The sequence below is a fragment of the Aspergillus eucalypticola genome (genome assembly GCF_003184535.1).
Source record: "Aspergillus eucalypticola CBS 122712 chromosome Unknown BO83scaffold_9, whole genome shotgun sequence".
Classification (NCBI taxonomy): domain Eukaryota; kingdom Fungi; phylum Ascomycota; class Eurotiomycetes; order Eurotiales; family Aspergillaceae; genus Aspergillus; species Aspergillus eucalypticola.
The window spans coordinates 1,026,324-1,044,184 of record NW_020290283.1 but is presented as its reverse complement, the minus strand read 5'-3'; the positions used below and the strand labels follow the sequence as shown (position 1 = coordinate 1,044,184).

Sequence of the window (17,861 nt, the reverse complement as noted above, 5' to 3'; positions counted from 1 at the left end):
AACCTCCAACCCAAGGTACTTCGTTTCCCCTCTCAAAGGTACCAACCGTCTGTTCTGGTCCTTTGGGATAAAGGGCTGCAACTTGCATCTCCATCAGTCCAAAGGAAAAAAAATATTATCACCAATCCCACTTTCATTGCCAGGAACTGGATGGATACAGTCCAGCCCAGCCCTTTCCCATGGTCTCCGTCCTCCTTTCCTCTTTTCCTCTTCTGGCTCGCCTCGACTCGACTCGACAACCTTAAGATCCCACACAGCCACATTCCATGTGACGGCAATGATCCCTGCTAATATTCTCGAATGCCGCCATCACCCTTTTCAGACACTCGTCAATCTCTGCCTGCCTTGGTAGGTTTGATGAGATGTTTCAATTGGACAGTCATTCATCTTGTCCCTGCGCCTGAAGACCTTCAGGCTGTCTGGACTGCTGTCTGGGACTGCCTCCCAACCAACTCCCAACGACTAATCGTAGTAGTATGGAGGGATCTCACATAACATCGGGCAAAAATCAGTATTCAGCTAGGCAGGTACCTCGAAGTTACCAACGAGTAGCTGAAGTAAATTGTTGGACTAGTGGTCATGTCCGCCAGTCGGGCAGTCCGACGCAAAGCCTACTAACATTCATTAACTAAATACTCCTCCATAGTCACCTAAAGGTACAGCCTTTTCTTCGCCGTGGTATCATCTTCGGGCATATTAATAGTAAACCAGAGAAAGGAAATGGAGGGGGAAAAAATAATTAAATTCTTAAGAAGAAAATAAAAATAATAATAAAAGAATAGTCTCCATACCTAGCCTGGCGTTTCAGCTTGGGTTAGTAAAGGCTTGCCCACCTGAGGCGAGCTAGTTCTCCGACCTGATTCTTCAGCACTGACAGTACCTTAATACTGGGGGGGGGAATTGGGGGGGGGAGGAGACACACGATTTCTTCTTTCCTTTAAGGAAAGATTTGGTAATAATGGTTCCGAATAATCCACGCATATTAGATTGCTTGATCTGGCTCTTCGTCATCGCCGGCATCATCAGCACTTTGTCTCATACCTCTCTCCCCATACAGTTTAACCAGTGACTCTTGACACTGGGCCTTGTCTGGTTCCTGTCCCTGTCCCTGTTCCTGTTCCTGTTCTCTCTCTCTCTTACTCTTTTGTCTCTGTCCCTTTACTCCTTTCTGCTAATTCTCCATTATCCACTTTGCGACTTACTTTCTGCCTTCCTTTTCCTTCCTTAGCTTCCCCCCCGGTGGTATAACCCCCATGGAATTTCAACTCCATTGTGCTTGAATCGTCCCAGTAGCCTTTTTATTTTTATTTTATTCCTCCCTCTGTCTTCTTTCTCTCCCTCTCTCTCTTTTGCGCACACATTTATTTATTTATTTTGTTTTTTACCCATTTAATTAACCATTTATCCTGAACTTGTTTTTCTCTTCCCTCCCTCTCCATCTCACTTTGTCTTTTTTTTTTATTTTTTATTTTTCCCTATTTACTATTTTACTTTTTTTTGCCCTCTACCTCTACCCTCCACCTAATTTGGCTTCCACAGCCCCTTTCTTTGCAGTTCCTTCACGGTCCCCTAAAAAAGAAAAGAAAAACTCCCAGCTTGGCTGTACAGACAATTCATACATCATACTTACTTACTCCCAACGGGAGCCCAAGAATAATATCATTTCGCTCCGGGTCAAAATCTAAATCCCACCGCGCACAAAGTCCCGAGATCCTAGATCCCGAGCAACAATTCCACTACTGCAGTGGGCACCCACTACTACGACGGAAGTAGGTCCTCGGTATTTCCTTTCCTCTTACTACCAAGTACTACTACTGGCTTCCTTTGCGACTTGACCACCACCACACTACCACCACCACTACTACTATTACCACCGTCTTTCCACTCAACTTGAACTATCGTCCCTCTTCCACCAACTTTCACCTTCCTTTTCTCGCTGCTTGCCTTTCCTTCAATCGTCCGACGTCCTGTCCAGTCTTCTTCTTTCGCATTTACCCATCTATCCGACGTTTCCCCGCTTACTTTCGCATCCTTGTTGTTCTTATTACCTGCATTCAGATTGCTGGTTCCCTACTTAAATAATTAATGATCCTTAATTTGCAGGCCGGTGCACCATTACCCGCTATCAACAAATCATCCTGCTTGGAGAAATTGAACCCTGCGATAGTCTCGGACATTGCTTCTCCCTCCTGAGAAGCCCCGCTCCACGATTAGCAACGACGCGACGAGCCAAATAATATACGTCCATCCATTTACCGGTGCTTGCGACTCGGTCTGCCCAAACCCATCGACAAGATCCGAGTCTAGGTGGTGGCTATTCACAGTACCCTGCCCGCTAAGGAACGAGTGCGGAGGCGCACCGTTGGAACGAAGGATACCTAATAACAACATATCCCGACAGTCATCGCTATAATTATTTGCGCTTCTGACTTGGTGACATATTTTTTTTTTTTACTCGACATTTTTCACTGTGTAGCGCGGCACATTGCATCATCTCGATCTCTCAAACTTATTCGAAATTATTAATTTTCGCTGTGCACTTGGGCGGTTCGAGGCGATCAGCTTGCCCTTCCTCTTTCTCTGTGCGATTAATGTGCTCTAAGCATACAGTCTTCGGTTTCTCATCGCATCTTATATAGGGCTATGCCCGCGGTTGTCGAGGATAACACTCCGATAACAAGATCAGAAGGCACAGTCATGGAATCTTCCACTGCGGATAAAAAGCGCAACAAGCTTGGATATCATCGCACCTCTGTCGCATGTGGTAAGCTCTCGGTTCTCCGTAGTCTCCGTTGGAATACTCATTTCTTATGCGACAGTACACTGCCGGCGGCGAAAGATCCGATGTCTTGTTGCACCAGATGATGCTCAAGGGCGATGCGAGAATTGTATACGCCTCCGGAAGGAATGCCAGTTCTTCCCTGTCGACCAGCAGCCCCCGATCGAAAAGAAGTCACGTCCCAGTTCTCGTTTAGAAACCGCTTCGACGGACCCATCGACCGCTTCTTCGTCACCCCCGAATGTGACTGGGGTTGAGCAAGCGGAGCCTTTCTTTACTTATCAGCCCATGCCGTTGGGTTCGAATCCGGATGTGGGCGCCTTCAATACTGCGACCTTTCCGAGTAACCCGATGGCACCATTTACTCCAGGTTTGTGGCCCTACCGAGCAGGTGGAATGTTGGGGTGAAGTGTGTTGACCATTGCCTGGAACAGATCGCAGCGTTGGTGCGGAATTTGTAGGTCCCCCTCCCATGGAAACCGGGGTTCCGTGGGACGAGTATACGACCATCACAGACCCTCAAATGTTAGCGGCTATGCCCGCGGGGAAAGCGATGATGAACATGTCTACGAACGTTTGGGGTGCGACGCCCAATCCCATGGCACCGATGCCAACCACTTCGCCCCTGCCAGGAACGCCCACGGTTCCGTCGCAGTCGCAAGGCCTGGCACAGACACCCACGTATGCCATGCAGCCTGATGGGACGGTCTGGCAAGTACCGCCAACACGTGCGATGACATTTTCGGCACAATCCGCAGACATGGCAATTCCGTATCCGAACCAGGGTCAATTCGTGCAGCCGTCGCCGGCAGATCTCAAGAGAAGGATGACCAGCCCGGCCCAGTCTTTCCCCGGAACTCCAATCAACCCCCAGAGTCCTCCTGCAGCGGATCTACAGTCGGTGTCCGTCTCATACCCAGGCCAGCCGGCCGCTCTGGGATTCAACACCTGGCAGGATGTGAACAGCATGTCCCCCATGAGTGTGGTCCAGTATCCGATGTACACGAACGATGCAGCCGCCCAGCAAGCAGGGTTTGGCAGCCCGCCACCTATGGGCCACCCCGGTCCAGGCCAATCCCCGCAATAATGAGCTCGAGAAGAGCGGAGATGACAAGCGCTTCAGAAGGAAAACAAAAAAGCATCATCGGATTCGCTATTCAAATACCCCGTGCGACGTATTGCATCCATTTCTTTATCTCACTTCTTTCCCATATCATTCCATCCCATGCATGCACCTTTACTTTTACCGGCTGGTCATTAGCGGGCGCAGAGGATCTTGGGCGGTATTTTACTCTTCGTTTGTTCCATGAGACCCCTTTCCTCTTGATTGAGGCATCGTCTATTTACATGCGCGGCTCAGGGAGCAAGTTCTTCTAGACTCTCTTTCGTTGCTCTCCGGTTTTTTCATTTCATCAATTTGCTTTTGTTTTTTTCACCTACTGTTCACATTAGCTTTGGATATCCACGGTGGGGTTCATGAGCTACGCATTCAGCCACCAGCGGGACAGGTGTCTGATCATTGGTTTTGAGTGGCGTTACCGGCCTAGTCCAGTCTCATATGCTGATCCTGGCGCTGTCATGCAGCCCTCGATCGAAGACTAGTCTGGACCGACCCGACTCTTATGATTTCGTTTTGCTTTGCATTAGTCCCCTGTCCATGCACCTAGTCACGTCCGTTGTCGACGAGTCGATTGAAAAGGGCAGACAGACGGATAGAAGGAAAGGGGCCATGTTTATGCTTTTGCTTGTTGCTTTCTTATTGACATAGACTTCCCCTATAAGCCACCCTCTACCTCTAGTACCCTATCATTACGAATAGAAAACGGCACACAACTGCCTCTTAGTTTACTGCAGATCCCACACGGTCTTTCGGTTTCCCTCCCCTACTCCTTTCGTGCGTAAATCAGAATCCCTTTGGTCTATGGCGCATATGGTATAGAGTATGCCTCTTCCCTGGGCTTATAATGGCAATTGTGATATGCCGTACCCATTTGAGTGGCTCTTGTATCGTTTTATTAGGCTCCTTGATGTAGCTGCACTCAGACAAATAATGTTTTTTCTGCTCAGTCACACCGGTAGGAGATGCATAATACTAGCCAGCAGTCGCTGAAAGGAACTAGAATGGAGCCAGAACGCAATGGTTAGTGTCAACAACAGCAATATCCGCTGCATGTATGGATCAATTAGTCACATTTAGCTCTAGAATCATCTCCATGTGTAATTTCTCCACATATCACCTTCTCACATACCATCATTACATCTATTCTGCAGCCAATCCTTTCACATCGGAAGCTTTATACAAGAATCTCTTCCGGAAACACTTGATACGAGAACAAGCGGCTCGAGATTTCCGCAGTACACATCACAGCCAGGTTCCGTCACATGTGTGTGATATACACCCAGGTCTAGATTCCATTTGTAGATGGACCCATTTGTCGACGCGCAGTAGCCACCGCATTGATTTGTGCGACTGACACCCAAACATTCCAGCACTGTATTGCCTTCTACGTGAAGTATTGTTGCTTATTACCATCACAACATTTCCTTCAAGACGCCAGCCAGACCAGAAATGACATCATCGGTGTGACGCGATCTGGACGCATCCCGATTAGGCAGGCACAGGGTGGTCACAAGGAGCCCTTTTGTAGAAGACAGTTACTACTACTACAGTGTCAACTCTCACTCCAGTTTACTCTTTACTACACCATCTTCACCTCACAGCACAATTCCGAACTACATGCTGTCTGCTATCCTGCTGATATACCCATGAAGATACGTCACAGGCAAATTGCTTTTTGTATGTTTGCTTTTCCCGCACCATGTCGATAACACCGTAACACCGACAATGTGATTGGAAGATTCCCCGACCCTTGCTAGCTGCAACGGCGATCAGAAGAACAGACAGGACACCTAAGCAATAGCTTGCCATTCATTGTTCATCCGAATGACAACCCCGGACCAAACAAATCTTCGGGCTTGGTTGACTGATAAACACCTTCACAGACGGAACTGCCAATGATAGGGGCATCCTGCAGTATTGCTTATCACACTGTCGGATACGCCTGGCGGGATGAGACCGGAGCAGACCAGGAGAAAGTATATTTGCTCCGAGGTAATAACGATCCTCTGATAAGCTCGGTCGGGGATCGAATTTTGTCAGAGTACATAGTGTCCGGAGCGGAACCATGTTGAAGGAATGCTGTGTCGCTGCTCACACTCCTATGGGCTTTGCTCTGTGGCCTTCTGCGGGACTTGAGTATACCGGGTATGAGTCACTGGCCTTTCAGAAGTGATCGGTGCGTGTTGTGTGTGTGTGGAAGTGTGGGTATGGGGGTGTGTGTGTGTGTGTGTGTGCGCGCGCCACCGATCGTTCGGTCTGGGGTCCGATAATGCGGAGAGCAACAGCCTCACCTTTATTAAAATCATCAACGGCCCTGATAGCCAGCATTAGCTGGGTTGATAACAGCTGTCATGCTGCAATCTTATTGCCCCTTTGATCATGATTGCAGGCTCAAGGTGCCAGGTTCAGCATCCACAACGTGACGTGTCTGTGCTTTTCTGGCCTTATCTCCAGGCTGTCCGGGCGTCTCGATGGCGACAATATGCATAGTTATCAATATGATTATCGCGACTCCTGGCCGATGGTCGGCGAGGGCCCCTGTTCTGACCGAGGGCGCTCCTCCAGTACAAAATCCGGTGCTGCTCCCATTGGGCTGAGACTTCTGATTTCTTCGCCCAGCGACAGGGACTGACAAGTGAGAACCTGGTTGACCGCCATTCACCTGTGATGCCTTATCGCGCTCCTGTGGGGGGCTGTATGCGGTTAGTAGAAGCCAGTCAACCCCTTTGGGCGCTGAAGGCCTTTTCCTGGAGTTTTGTGGATCATATATAAACACTGAAAGTCGAAGTGGTCGACAGCAACTGCTGGCTTTTCGGTTCCTCCTTGTTCCTCTGGCATTTTCTCCCCCCTTTTTGTCGCACAGGGCAGACAAGGCTAGTACTTGAGCTCTTTTATTTTCTCACGATAGCTCTCAAACCATCGGTATATGAGAGAAGCCGTGTGTGTGTACTGTGGGTAAAGCCCAGTTTTAACGCTGACTCTAGTGCCCCATTCTACCCCCAAACTATCTCCACGCCCTCCCCGTCCCGACCCATCGGTTCATGCTAGCATCTCTTGTATATGTACACACTTACTCGCAACTAGGGGACATGATACTGGCACATGCAGACACTCTTTGACGGCGCAGTCTTCCCTTCTTGCATTGCTAGTCAACCCTCCTTTCACGGTCGCATTTGATCTTCGCAAAACTCTCTCGACCGCACCAGTCAGGCTTCATCAGGCATTCCCTCTCAGCATACGACGACCCTCCATGGGCATGCTGGCACGTCTAATTTCCACAGTTCCTGCACACTTGATGCGGGAAAAGCTCATTGCAGGGGTTCAGGCTGTATTGCATTGTCTGAATTTCCGGCATACCCGCGCCAGCCGCGAGAAAATCGAACCGATCCTAGCGTGGGGGGAGTAGGAATACGTCGGAAGACGAATGTTTTCGCTATCAACTTTGGTCGGATGTAAACTTTTACGCTCATGATTGACATCTCCGGTGCATTTCTGATGACTATTATCTGTCTTTCGTTTGATGCTGCCTGACAGCGGCGCATGACGCCTCGATCCACATTTGAACAAAACAGGAAGGACTTATTGAACCTTCCACAGACTGGGGACAGAGTGGGAGACGAAAATGGGAAATCTGCCGAGGCTCGAATATGGGGTGAAGGCTACCCCAATAGTCGACACGGAATATGGGGCGGATGTTTTCCGGCTGCGTTCCGCCTAGTGATGACGTCTCAGTCTCTCAGATCGTCCCCGGCGACGCGGTATGCTGGTCCAGTCGGTCGGTGACGTTGCCTGATCATGATATTGCATGATGCGAAGAGATCAACCTTCTGGTGCTATACGGGTTTTTTCACGCCGACCCCTTGAAACTAACATTCTAATGATATTGTTGAGGGGTCCTAGCACAGGTTTGACTATGGTGGGCTGGAAGCTCGATTTGCCGCACGCCAGAGGGAAACTACAAAGCACAGCTATCCCAGACACTAATAGCGACGGTGTACTTACTTGGGCCGGTTAGCTCAGGCACGCATCTGTGCTTCATAAGACCGATTTCCTGTTCGAGCGTCCCGCCGGAAGTTGGTCGCTGCATCCGGACCAAAAGGGAGTAGTCATACCCCGTCTTATTCAAGGTTTGCGTGGCGCTGGCTCAGGAGTTCTGGAGATGCGAATTATCAACACTATTGATGATGATTACAGAATATAGGAATAAATTGGATCGGGCCTTATTGGGCGTGTCCGTGGACCATGAGGTAGACAGGCTGGGATACTGTCGATCGATGGGCATTTTCCGGCCAACGGAGTTAAGGCCGGGCGGGTGAGTCAGCCGGATCCGTGCACGGCGCCACTCGCCCGCTTTGCCTTCCTCCCAAGGCTCCTGTCTATTCCCGTCGAACTCTATTGCTTTTGCCACGGCCCCAATATACCCCCCAAAACCAATGACTGGCTGCGCTTGATATTCCCCTTTCACATGCTGGCTGACCTTGTGCTTGCTTCGGGGTTTTATCCTTTTGTTGACCAAATGATTTTGTCGGTCTTACCCCAGCTTGGTCGTCCTTTTGGAGCCAGGCGACTGGGAGCGGCAATCGTGGCATGCATCTTGAAAGTACTCCATCGCTTCGAACTGACCCCGATTGACGGAAGGCCATTGGCCGCGATGACCAAGGTCCATTACATGCTTATCTGCTTATCTGCGACTGTTATCTCCAGGACATCGTGGGTAGCGTGGGAGACCGTGATTATGGAGCACTAGTGCGGTGGACCTCGCGGTTGTTCCTCCCGTGGGGCCGAAACGTGCTTGAGAACCAGTACAGAAGCAATCAACGACTCATGCTGGCGCGTACAGAAGGGGCAGCTTACTGTGGTCACTATCTACTGCCTGTGCAGGCATGCAGTGGCCAAGCGACTGTCCTGTGCTCGGTTGCCCTTTCCTCAATACATGATCCATCCGGCAGGATACCCACTCTTTCCGGCCAACGATGATGGCTAACGGCTTCCCTGGACAACCTTGTCTGGGCTTGGCAATATTTCATACGCCTCGATCATCAGCCGTGTTATTTATTAAGCGCTTATTATGACTCGCCACTTGCAGGAGTTTCTAAAGTACTAGAAAACGCCTCTTGCACCGTGCTTTTGCCCGGGGCGGCGCCCGCACCAGTGTTGCAGTAAATAGGGATTAGTACCGAAGAAGAGCCTGATGAACACTACCGTCATGATTACCGTTGACCAGGGCCCTGGGCTAAAGCCGGTTAATATGACGACGCGCCAGGACGAGGCTGTGAACCGACTACTGCATCATCATGCACTGCAGCTGCAGGATCGGATAGTTCTGGCCAACGAGTGATCTGGCCCAACTCAGAGGAAGCATGTCGGGCGGGCAGGCACAACTGGGGGAGGGGATGGAGAGCTTCATCCTCTGGTTGAATCAGAGCAACAAAGGGACCCCGCAACCATGGGTGGATCCACATGCATCAAGATGAATCGTGGATTTCTCCCTGATTAATATCTCTGCACCTGGGAGTGGAACAAAGGCAGCTATGAGGCTGTAGGGATTACTCGTAGCAGCAGTGGCTAGCCCTGCTGATGTACTGCCTATGCTTACTAGGCGGTGGTTTAGTCGATGCTTGTTACGCGCTTGAAACGCCTCTGACCAAACCGTCAATACCGCAGTGGATTACCGGGTCATACGCGGATCGGGTAAGATAGGGAAAGCCCAGCTCCGGTGAGCATCCCGTAGTAAGTAGACTCCAACCAGACAGCCTGACGATGAGGAAGGTTGCCAACTTACGAGGGTCGGTCTCGTACCTGCTTCGGGTATTCCCCTAGGCCGTCTTCTGCTGCCTGCGGCCAATTCTCCATTTTGCGAGATGAGGGTGGAGAGTTGGTCCGACGACGCCTTGTCCGCGGGCTGGCTTCCCCGGAAACCTGCCTCCAGAGGGCTGGCCAACACGGCTGCTCGAGTCCACCGTGTCCGCAAGAGGACAGCAACCTTAAATTGGACAGTCTCGTGTCGCAGGCTAGCAGCATGGACGGTGGCCAGCCATGTGCCTGACGGTGGCCCATAAGTGTGTCTCCATCCACGCGACGGAGAGAGAACTGGATCACTCGAGGGCTCGGGGGTCGTCCGGCCAGGCGGACAGCCCGATGGTGGACAGGTCCCGCCCCGCCGCTAGTGCCAGCGTCGAGGACATCGGGACGATGCGCTTGCTCACTGGTGGTGGCTGGCCTGTCGTCCTTATTCCTCCTACGTCCGGAGAAGAGGTCCGATGAGCGGAGCAGGCCCTGACCCGTTGCTAAGTGTGGAAGGGGTCGCCGGTCAGCTACGCAGTGTCAGAAAACTCCAGAGAGGAAGGGTGCACGGTATGCTGTCCTGCAGGAGCGTCCAAGTGGACACGGTCATTTAACCATCGGGCCGATGGGACAGACCAAAGATGGATCATGCATGCAAGCGCACAGTCCAGGCTTACTAGATTTGATGCCAACAAGGTCAGGGTTAAGGTAGTGACTAGGGGAGCGACTATCGTGCGCTCAGATCGCATTATCCCAAGCGATAACAACAGCTTTATATGGGATTTCGGCCGACGATAGGGGGGTAAGCTTTTTAGTCAAGCGAAGCATCGGCTGATCACAATCCCAGTCCGTCCAGGCCCATCAGTCGGTGGAAGTATACTTGATTACATTGATGGTTTGTATGAAGCCAACAGGACTGGCGCGCGCGATGTGTCAGAGGTGAGTCGATGGTTGTGGCGAGGAGGACTGCAGGAGGTATCTACGGTACTACTAAGTAGTGAGTGGCACAGGAAACCTAATCCCCGAGGAGGGTCGCGGAGCTCGCTGGCCCGAACACCTGGAACAGACAATTCGTATACATCAGATTGAGCAGCAGTAGCAGCAGCAGCAGCAGCCGACTACCACAACTGGGAAGTAAGTTATGTCGGGGTTTTCAGGACTCGGATTGTTTTACCATAGGCTGGGCATGACTGCGACAAGCCAGCGACGGTCGGCCCTTACGGTCGCTTGGCGGGCGATGATTGGTGGGGGAATTCAGGCCAATTCCTGGCTCCGAATCAGGATCCGGATCGGTCTGCTGCATCCATCTTTTTAGTCGCATCCCTCTGCTGGATGGGGAGTCTAACTAGTCATGGTTGCGTGTCTTGGGTTTTGGGGTGAGAAAAGCAAGCTACAGAGTAGTTAGTTGACTGTGTCGTGATGATCTCGACCCGTCTTGCGTGTCAGGTAGACGGACAGACAGCCAGACATACTATACTAGACCAACAAACACACCATCGTTTCCGAGACGGATGATCAGGGAGGAGAGAGAAAGCAAGTCTCGAGAGGAAACTGGTACTATGAGAGAAGAGAAGCATGGATGGGTTAATCTAAACGGACGGCGCTACTGCAGCTTTAGTGCTTCGAGAAACGCCAAAAACCCATCCCGACCCGCGCCACTGGCCAGGCCGACCGTCACGGTATTACATGGGTATGGAACCAAGCTGCAGAGACGCAGCTAGTAAGGATACTTACTTAGTACTATAGTAGAGTAGGAAGGAAACAACGTATTCCCAACAAGCAGCAGGGGAAAAAAAGGAGGGGCAATGAGTTGGAGGTGGTTGGAGGTCATAATGGGGATTGTATATAATATATCATGTATACCATTGTTACTCCAGGCTTGTTGTTACTGCTTCCAGGACATTCAATTGGACGTGAATTGTTGTTGTTGCTGCTGCAGTGAATCTTGAATTTCCATTTACCTTTCATTCAGTTCCAAATTTCGCAGTTCTTCTACTTACGGCGGGAAGCTAAAAAATTCCGGCAGAATCCCGGCGGGCAAATCAGCGTGGATGCGCAGGGACATTCCTCGCGCATTGTGACTGGTTCTTGGGTCACTGAAAGTCCAACCCACCCGTGGATGGAGGCAACAGCATCCACCGGCATCTGGCTTGTGAATGAAAGGTTGGTTGCTTTAAGAGAATCAAAGAAGAAGCAGCAAGAGAGTTGTTCAAAACTGAGTGAAGTAAGTGATACCCTTTTTCCCAAATCAATTCCCCACTTCTTCCTTCACAGGAAAAGAAAAGAAAAGAAAAAAAAGGGAGACACAAAAAAACAAGAGAGGGGCAAAACTTCCTCTGTTCTTGTTCCTGTTAACTTTTTTCTTTTTGACTGACAACTAACTGACTGACTGTCTCTTGTTCTTGTAATAATTAAGGCCCGACCTTGACTGGATTAGACTTGCAGCCCTTCCTCTCCACTTCCGGTGTCCACTTTCCACTCTCCGGCTCCGTCATCTACTACTAGAAGGTATTGCATTATTATTCATCTCCACGGCTGTTGCTGCGCTCTGTCTCTCTTTCTCTTACTCTTCCTCTCTCTCGCGCTCTCGCTTTCTCATCTTATTATTCCCCTCTCCTCTTATTTCTTCTCCGGGCCCCCTCCCCCAGTCTGTTTTCTTATCTCCCTCCGGCTGGAATCTGTCCCATTTTATCTATCATTATTTTTTATACTTTTTCTTTATTTTTTTTGATTTACCGTTATTGATTGCATTTTAACATTGCCTTTTTCTTCTCTCAAGTCAGCCTACCAGCGCGTCATGTGCATCGGGAGGGTCTAGCCCCCCCCCTCGCCGGTCAAGCCATCAGCATCATCATCCTGCATCCTCACATCCTCGCTCACCCATTCCTTCGGATTCGCCTCCTCACTCTTCACTGCTACTCCCCTTCTACGTCACATCAAGGAGGAACAAAAACCTCATCTGATCCATTAGGTTTCCATAAGAGGGGGAAACGAATAAAACTAAAGGATCGAGAAAGGAATATAAATTACAAAAAAAAAAGGGATCAGACATCCAGAAGAAAAGAATTAACCGCCGCGAGATTGCTCGTGGACGGATTTAGCTGCAAGGCTAGGGATTCTCTAAAAGGTACGCACACCCTGAACAACATCCACACACATACACCTTCTTGTCTTTTTTTTTTTTTTTTTGTTTCGATTGTATTATTTAATTTTATTTATATTATATTTCCTGTCGGACGGATCCCGCCGCAGAGACGGAAAGGGAAAAGAAAAAGAAAAGAAGGGAAAAGGAAGAGGAAAAGCCGGGGGGGAATGCAGTCCATGCAAGCCACTTGCATCTGGAGAGGAGGGAGGGGAAGGGACGACAAGAAAAAAAAAAAAAAAAAGAAAAGAAAAAGATAATATGATGATGATTATTTATGATTATTATTATTGTTATTATTGTTATTACTATTTCCTGCCGTTGCTACTTGCTGCTACTTGCGACTACTACTAGTTGATCTCACCACTGACCTGCTCCCGATCCTAGCTCCCGTTGTCCTGCTGCTGCTGCTACTACTTTGCTACTACTGCACCTCGTTTTGACTTTCGACAACCACCATTACTACATTGCGCTTACTCCCAACTTACTTCTTTTTCGATTCTTCTTTTTTGATCGCTTTTCTAGTTCTGGTTTCTTTCTGATTTATTTATTTTCTTTTTTTTTTGACTTCCCTTCCCCATCCTTTTGGGGGGAAACGATCAAACCCCTCCCACACAGTCCAGTCTTGTCTCGCCGCGATCCTCCGAGACAGACAGAACAAGACACAGACGGAGACAGCGGAGACCACCTATACATCCAATTTGGAGATATCCGATTGATTATTATTGTCCAGGGTCTGGCTGAATCTGGTCGTTTACGGCGGGTAGCCTGGAATTCCTCGTGCTGCGACCACCGGCCAATTGAGCGCGGCGTGCCTCAATTCGCTTTCCTTCGCTCTTCCTTTTCCGCCCTTTAATCCGGCCTCCTCTTCTTTCCCTCCCTCGCCGCTTATCTTTCGCCGTCGACTCTCTCTGGTCGTTCGCCGTCCTCTCGCCTTTTCCCCAGTCTTTCCCCTCCCCTCCATCCCTATCTCTCGTCCTGCACCTCCCTTATCTTTTTTTCCTTCCATCGATTTTCCTTTCTTTTTTCCTCATTTAATTTATTCTCTTTTGGGGGGTGACTCGCTACTCATCTCTCTGTTACTACCTTACCTTTACTTTTCTCCGCCTTTATTTCGTGTGCCCCCTTGAGGGCTTCCTCCAATCAGACAACCATGTCCGGGTTGACTCTGGGGGGAGGAGGCAGTGGTGGTGGTGGTGTGCGACCGACGCAACCCGCGGCCTTTACTTCTCTCCAGGATTCCGCCGACGCCGACCGCCGCTCCTCCACCACCACCTCCCACAACCCCCTCCACTTCCCTCCGACTTCCTCTCAACTTTCTGACGATTTCTCCTTTGGCTCCCCAATCAGCCCCGCTGATTCCTCGAATGCTCCCGACAGTCTGCTCAACGACTCTCTTTTTCCGGAATGGAAGGTCGGTACGCCTCGCCCCGGATTTGATGGTCCGGATGAGATGCAACGAAAGGATCCATTAGCGACCCAGATATGGAAGTTGTATTCCAGGACTAAAGCTCAGTTACCCAACCAAGAGCGCATGGAGAACCTGACGTGGCGGATGATGGCTATGAGTTTGAAACGCAAGGAACGGGAACGTGCTCAGCAATCTCGGTAGGTGGAGTGCCTCATCAATCCTCTGTTCCTCCCCCCCTGCTGCCGTCGCTCGATGGAATGCTGATCGAACTTCGTGCGTCAATAGTAGTGCCTCCGCTCGAAACAGCGTCTCCGGCCCTAGTGGCATTGCTCAACTGCGTCTCACTGATCGCGAGCCGACCGCGGCAAATCCCTCTCTCTCCACCGACCTGACCTCTGATCCTATGAACCTCGACGATTTCATTGTTCCCTTCGAGTCTCCGTCCGATCATCCATCTCCCCAAGTCACAAAAGGCGAGTCAACGTCGGCAGCCATCCCGATCAAGTCCCGCAAGGACCAAGTGGCTGAGTCCACGCCCGTGCCCGCTTCGTTCCCCCACCCACCTCAGGACCTGCGAAAGAACAGCGAGTTCGGCTACGTGCCTCGTCGGGTGCGCAAGACGAGCATCGACGACCGCCAGTTCTTCAACCTCCAGGTGCCCACCCGGAAACGCCCGGCTGAGGCATCCCCTCAGGTGCCGCCCGTGTCGAACGCGATGTTGGCTCAGGATCCGGACTTGTCGGGCGGTGTGCCTGACTACGCCCTGGATGCGTCGTCGGCTTTTGCGATGCACCATAACAACAACCATTCCTCCCACCACAACCACACTTCCCCTGGCATGCCGTTTGGTCTGGATACCTACGGCCTGGGTGAAGATCCGATCCTTACTTCCGCCGGTCCCTACCAAACCCAGTTTACTTTCTCTCCTACCGAGTCCCCCATGACGTCAGGCAACCCCTTTGCCAACCTGTATGCGCACACACCGGTGGCCTCGTCTCTCAACTCGACCGATTTCTTCTCCCCGCCGCCGTCGGGATACCAGTCTACCGCGTCGACACCGCAGCCGGCCTATGACGGTGAGCATTCGATGTTCTTCGATATGCCATCGGTGGATGCGCGCACGCAGCGCCGAGTTCCCAACTACGTCTCGCACCGCACGTCGAACCTGTCCGCGTCGCTGCAGCCGCGATATATGTTCAACAACCAGAACCAGAACCAGGACCAGTCACACCACACTGGTAACCATTCGTCTTCGATGCACTCGCCGGGCTATCCCATTCCTCAGCCCCAGCACGTCGATCCCACTCAAGTGCTCAACCCCAATGATTTCTCGACCGGGGCTTCCCATGCAGCCATGTTCAGCTTCGGCGCTGATTCGGACAATGAGGATGACGAGGGTAACCAGTTTTCCGACCGTGCGGGATTGACGATGCCCGGTGATCTGGACGATGGTGCGGACATGAACGGTGGCATGCAGTGGGATGCTCAGTTCCCTGGTTCTTTCCACTCGCTGCCCGGCTTCAGCGCGCAGCACCGCAAGCATGTCACAATCGGGTCCGCCGACATGATGGATACCCCCAGCGAGTGGGCTCAGAGCGGCAGTCTGGGACGCACGCATGGTTCGGCCGCCTCGGTCAGTGAGGTGCGCAACCGCGAGCAGGATCCCCGGCGGCAGAAGATTGCGCGGACGACGTCGACTCCTAATACTGCGCAGCTGCTGCGGCAGAGCATGAACGCCAACACTTCACACACGTCACCCAACACACCGCCAGAGTCGGGCTTGAACAGTGCCGTGCCGTCTCGGCCGGCCAGTCCGGGTGGCTCGAAGAACGGTGAGCAGAGCAGTGGCCCCACCACCTGTACCAACTGCTTCACGCAGACGACCCCGTTGTGGCGGCGTAACCCTGAGGGTCAGCCGCTGTGTAACGCCTGCGGACTGTTCCTGAAGCTGCACGGGGTGGTGCGGCCACTGTCGCTCAAGACGGACGTGATCAAGAAGCGCAACCGCAGCAGCGCCAACAGCCTGGCGGTGGGCACTTCGCGCGCGTCGAAGAAGTCGGCCCGCAAGAACTCGGTGCAGCAGACGACGGTCACGACGCCAACGTCGAGCCGGGCGCAGAGTGGTGCGACGTCGTCGGAGTCGCCGCCCGCGGTGCCGGGTGGTAGTACGTCGGGCAGAGCCGCAGGCGTGGTCCCCATCGCGGCGGCGCCTCCGAAGGCGAACCCGACGACGAGTTCTCCCGGACAGAGTCGGGGAACCTCGTCCGTGCAGATGGCGCCGAAGCGTCAGCGTCGGCTGGAAAAGGCCACGGACGCGGAGGCGGGCGGCGACGAAGCCAGCAAATCGAGCACGGCGAGCGGACGGTCCAAGGTGGTGCCTCTGGCGCCGGCGATGCCCCCGGCGGCAGCCAACCCGGCCAACCACAGTATTGCGGGCGGGCAAGGAGCCAGCCAAGAATGGGAGTGGCTGACTATGAGTCTGTAAATTTTGCAGACAAGTTTCACGGGATGAATCTTTTCTTGTTTCTGATGTTCCACGATAGACATGACCGCGCAGCAAAGGAGTTCTCGCTAGACGAGCAGGAGTTGGTAATATGCAAGGTAATGGTCTGCGCTGGCTGGCGGCAGGTCTAATGAGTGATGCGATTTCGGTTCTTGGGGATGCTTAGTACATGTCTAATGAAGGGGATGGATGAGCGGGAGGATTTTATTGTGTGTTTTTGCTTGATACAATCGCGTCTGTCCGGTCCATTCTGCTGTGCTGCTGCTGATGTTGATTTTTTGATGATTTTTATTTTATTTTCATTGTTATGTTTGTTTGTTTCAGAATTTGGACCGGGCAGAAGTGCGCATCTCCTTGTTTAGAGTGATTTTCTTCTGCTTTGATTGTGATTGTGATTGATTGTGATTATGAATAGCTAGGTAGTCTAAGGATGGTTCAATTGAACTGACACTTCTCATTCATTCATCCACCCCCTCAGAGACATACCACCCCACCCCGACAGATAGTAGGAGATATTCCCCGCCGTGGAGGAGATATCCATGGAAGATAGGTATGACTGCCGATATCAGGGATATAATCCGTAAAGTATTGTACTACTCGGGGGATGTATATCGGGATTGGTAGTAGTAGGAGGTGTGTTGTTATTGGGAAGGTGGATGAGGATGAGAATCTAGGGGATAATTCATTCAGTTAAGTTTACTACTTATTATTAGTTAATGACATACATACTAACTACTAATCCAGCAATGAGGGTGGTAGTATATATAATATATAATATATATATATATATACTATTCGCTAGTACTTACTAATACCATGTTTTTATTCTCATAGAAACCGAAATATATCCCCGTGATGAAGTTCACCACAACCAGGAATGTAATGCCTAGTTTATTGAGATACGGAGGTACAAGGTATATGTTTGTGGGGACTTGTGTTCGTGGACGTGGTAGAGTGTCGAGAGGAGGAGAGTGAGGGTTGCTGTGTGGGTGGTTAGGTGGAGGAGGGTTTGGGTTGTTCGGGGGAGTAGTAAATATGGGATTGGAAGGGAGGTGATTTAGGGAAGGGGTGGAGGAGGAGAAGGATGATGAGTGCTGGGATGAAGTGTGTGTAGATTGAGAG

General features: G+C 51.2%; 2 protein-coding genes across 2 annotated transcripts; both read left to right on the top strand.

The window, feature by feature from the left end:
• Positions 1–2,697: 2,697 nt before the first annotated feature.
• BO83DRAFT_310737 (putative C6 finger domain protein) lies at positions 2,698–3,866 on the top strand (the record flags this gene model as incomplete). Its single annotated transcript, XM_025527449.1, has 3 exons — positions 2,698–2,764; positions 2,820–3,153; positions 3,221–3,866. 3 exons carry the CDS (start codon positions 2,698–2,700, stop codon positions 3,864–3,866), a joined length of 1,047 nt encoding a protein of 348 aa, XP_025389454.1.
• Positions 3,867–9,935: 6,069 nt separating this feature from the next.
• Positions 9,936–16,870, top strand: BO83DRAFT_426178 (regulator of nitrogen metabolite repression; the record flags this gene model as incomplete). Its single annotated transcript, XM_025535260.1, has 4 exons — positions 9,936–10,154; positions 14,063–14,433; positions 14,522–16,717; positions 16,780–16,870. The coding sequence occupies 4 exons, from the start codon at positions 9,936–9,938 to the stop codon at positions 16,868–16,870; spliced, it is 2,877 nt and encodes a 958-aa protein (XP_025389453.1).
• Between the last annotated feature and the right edge of the window lie 991 nt (positions 16,871–17,861).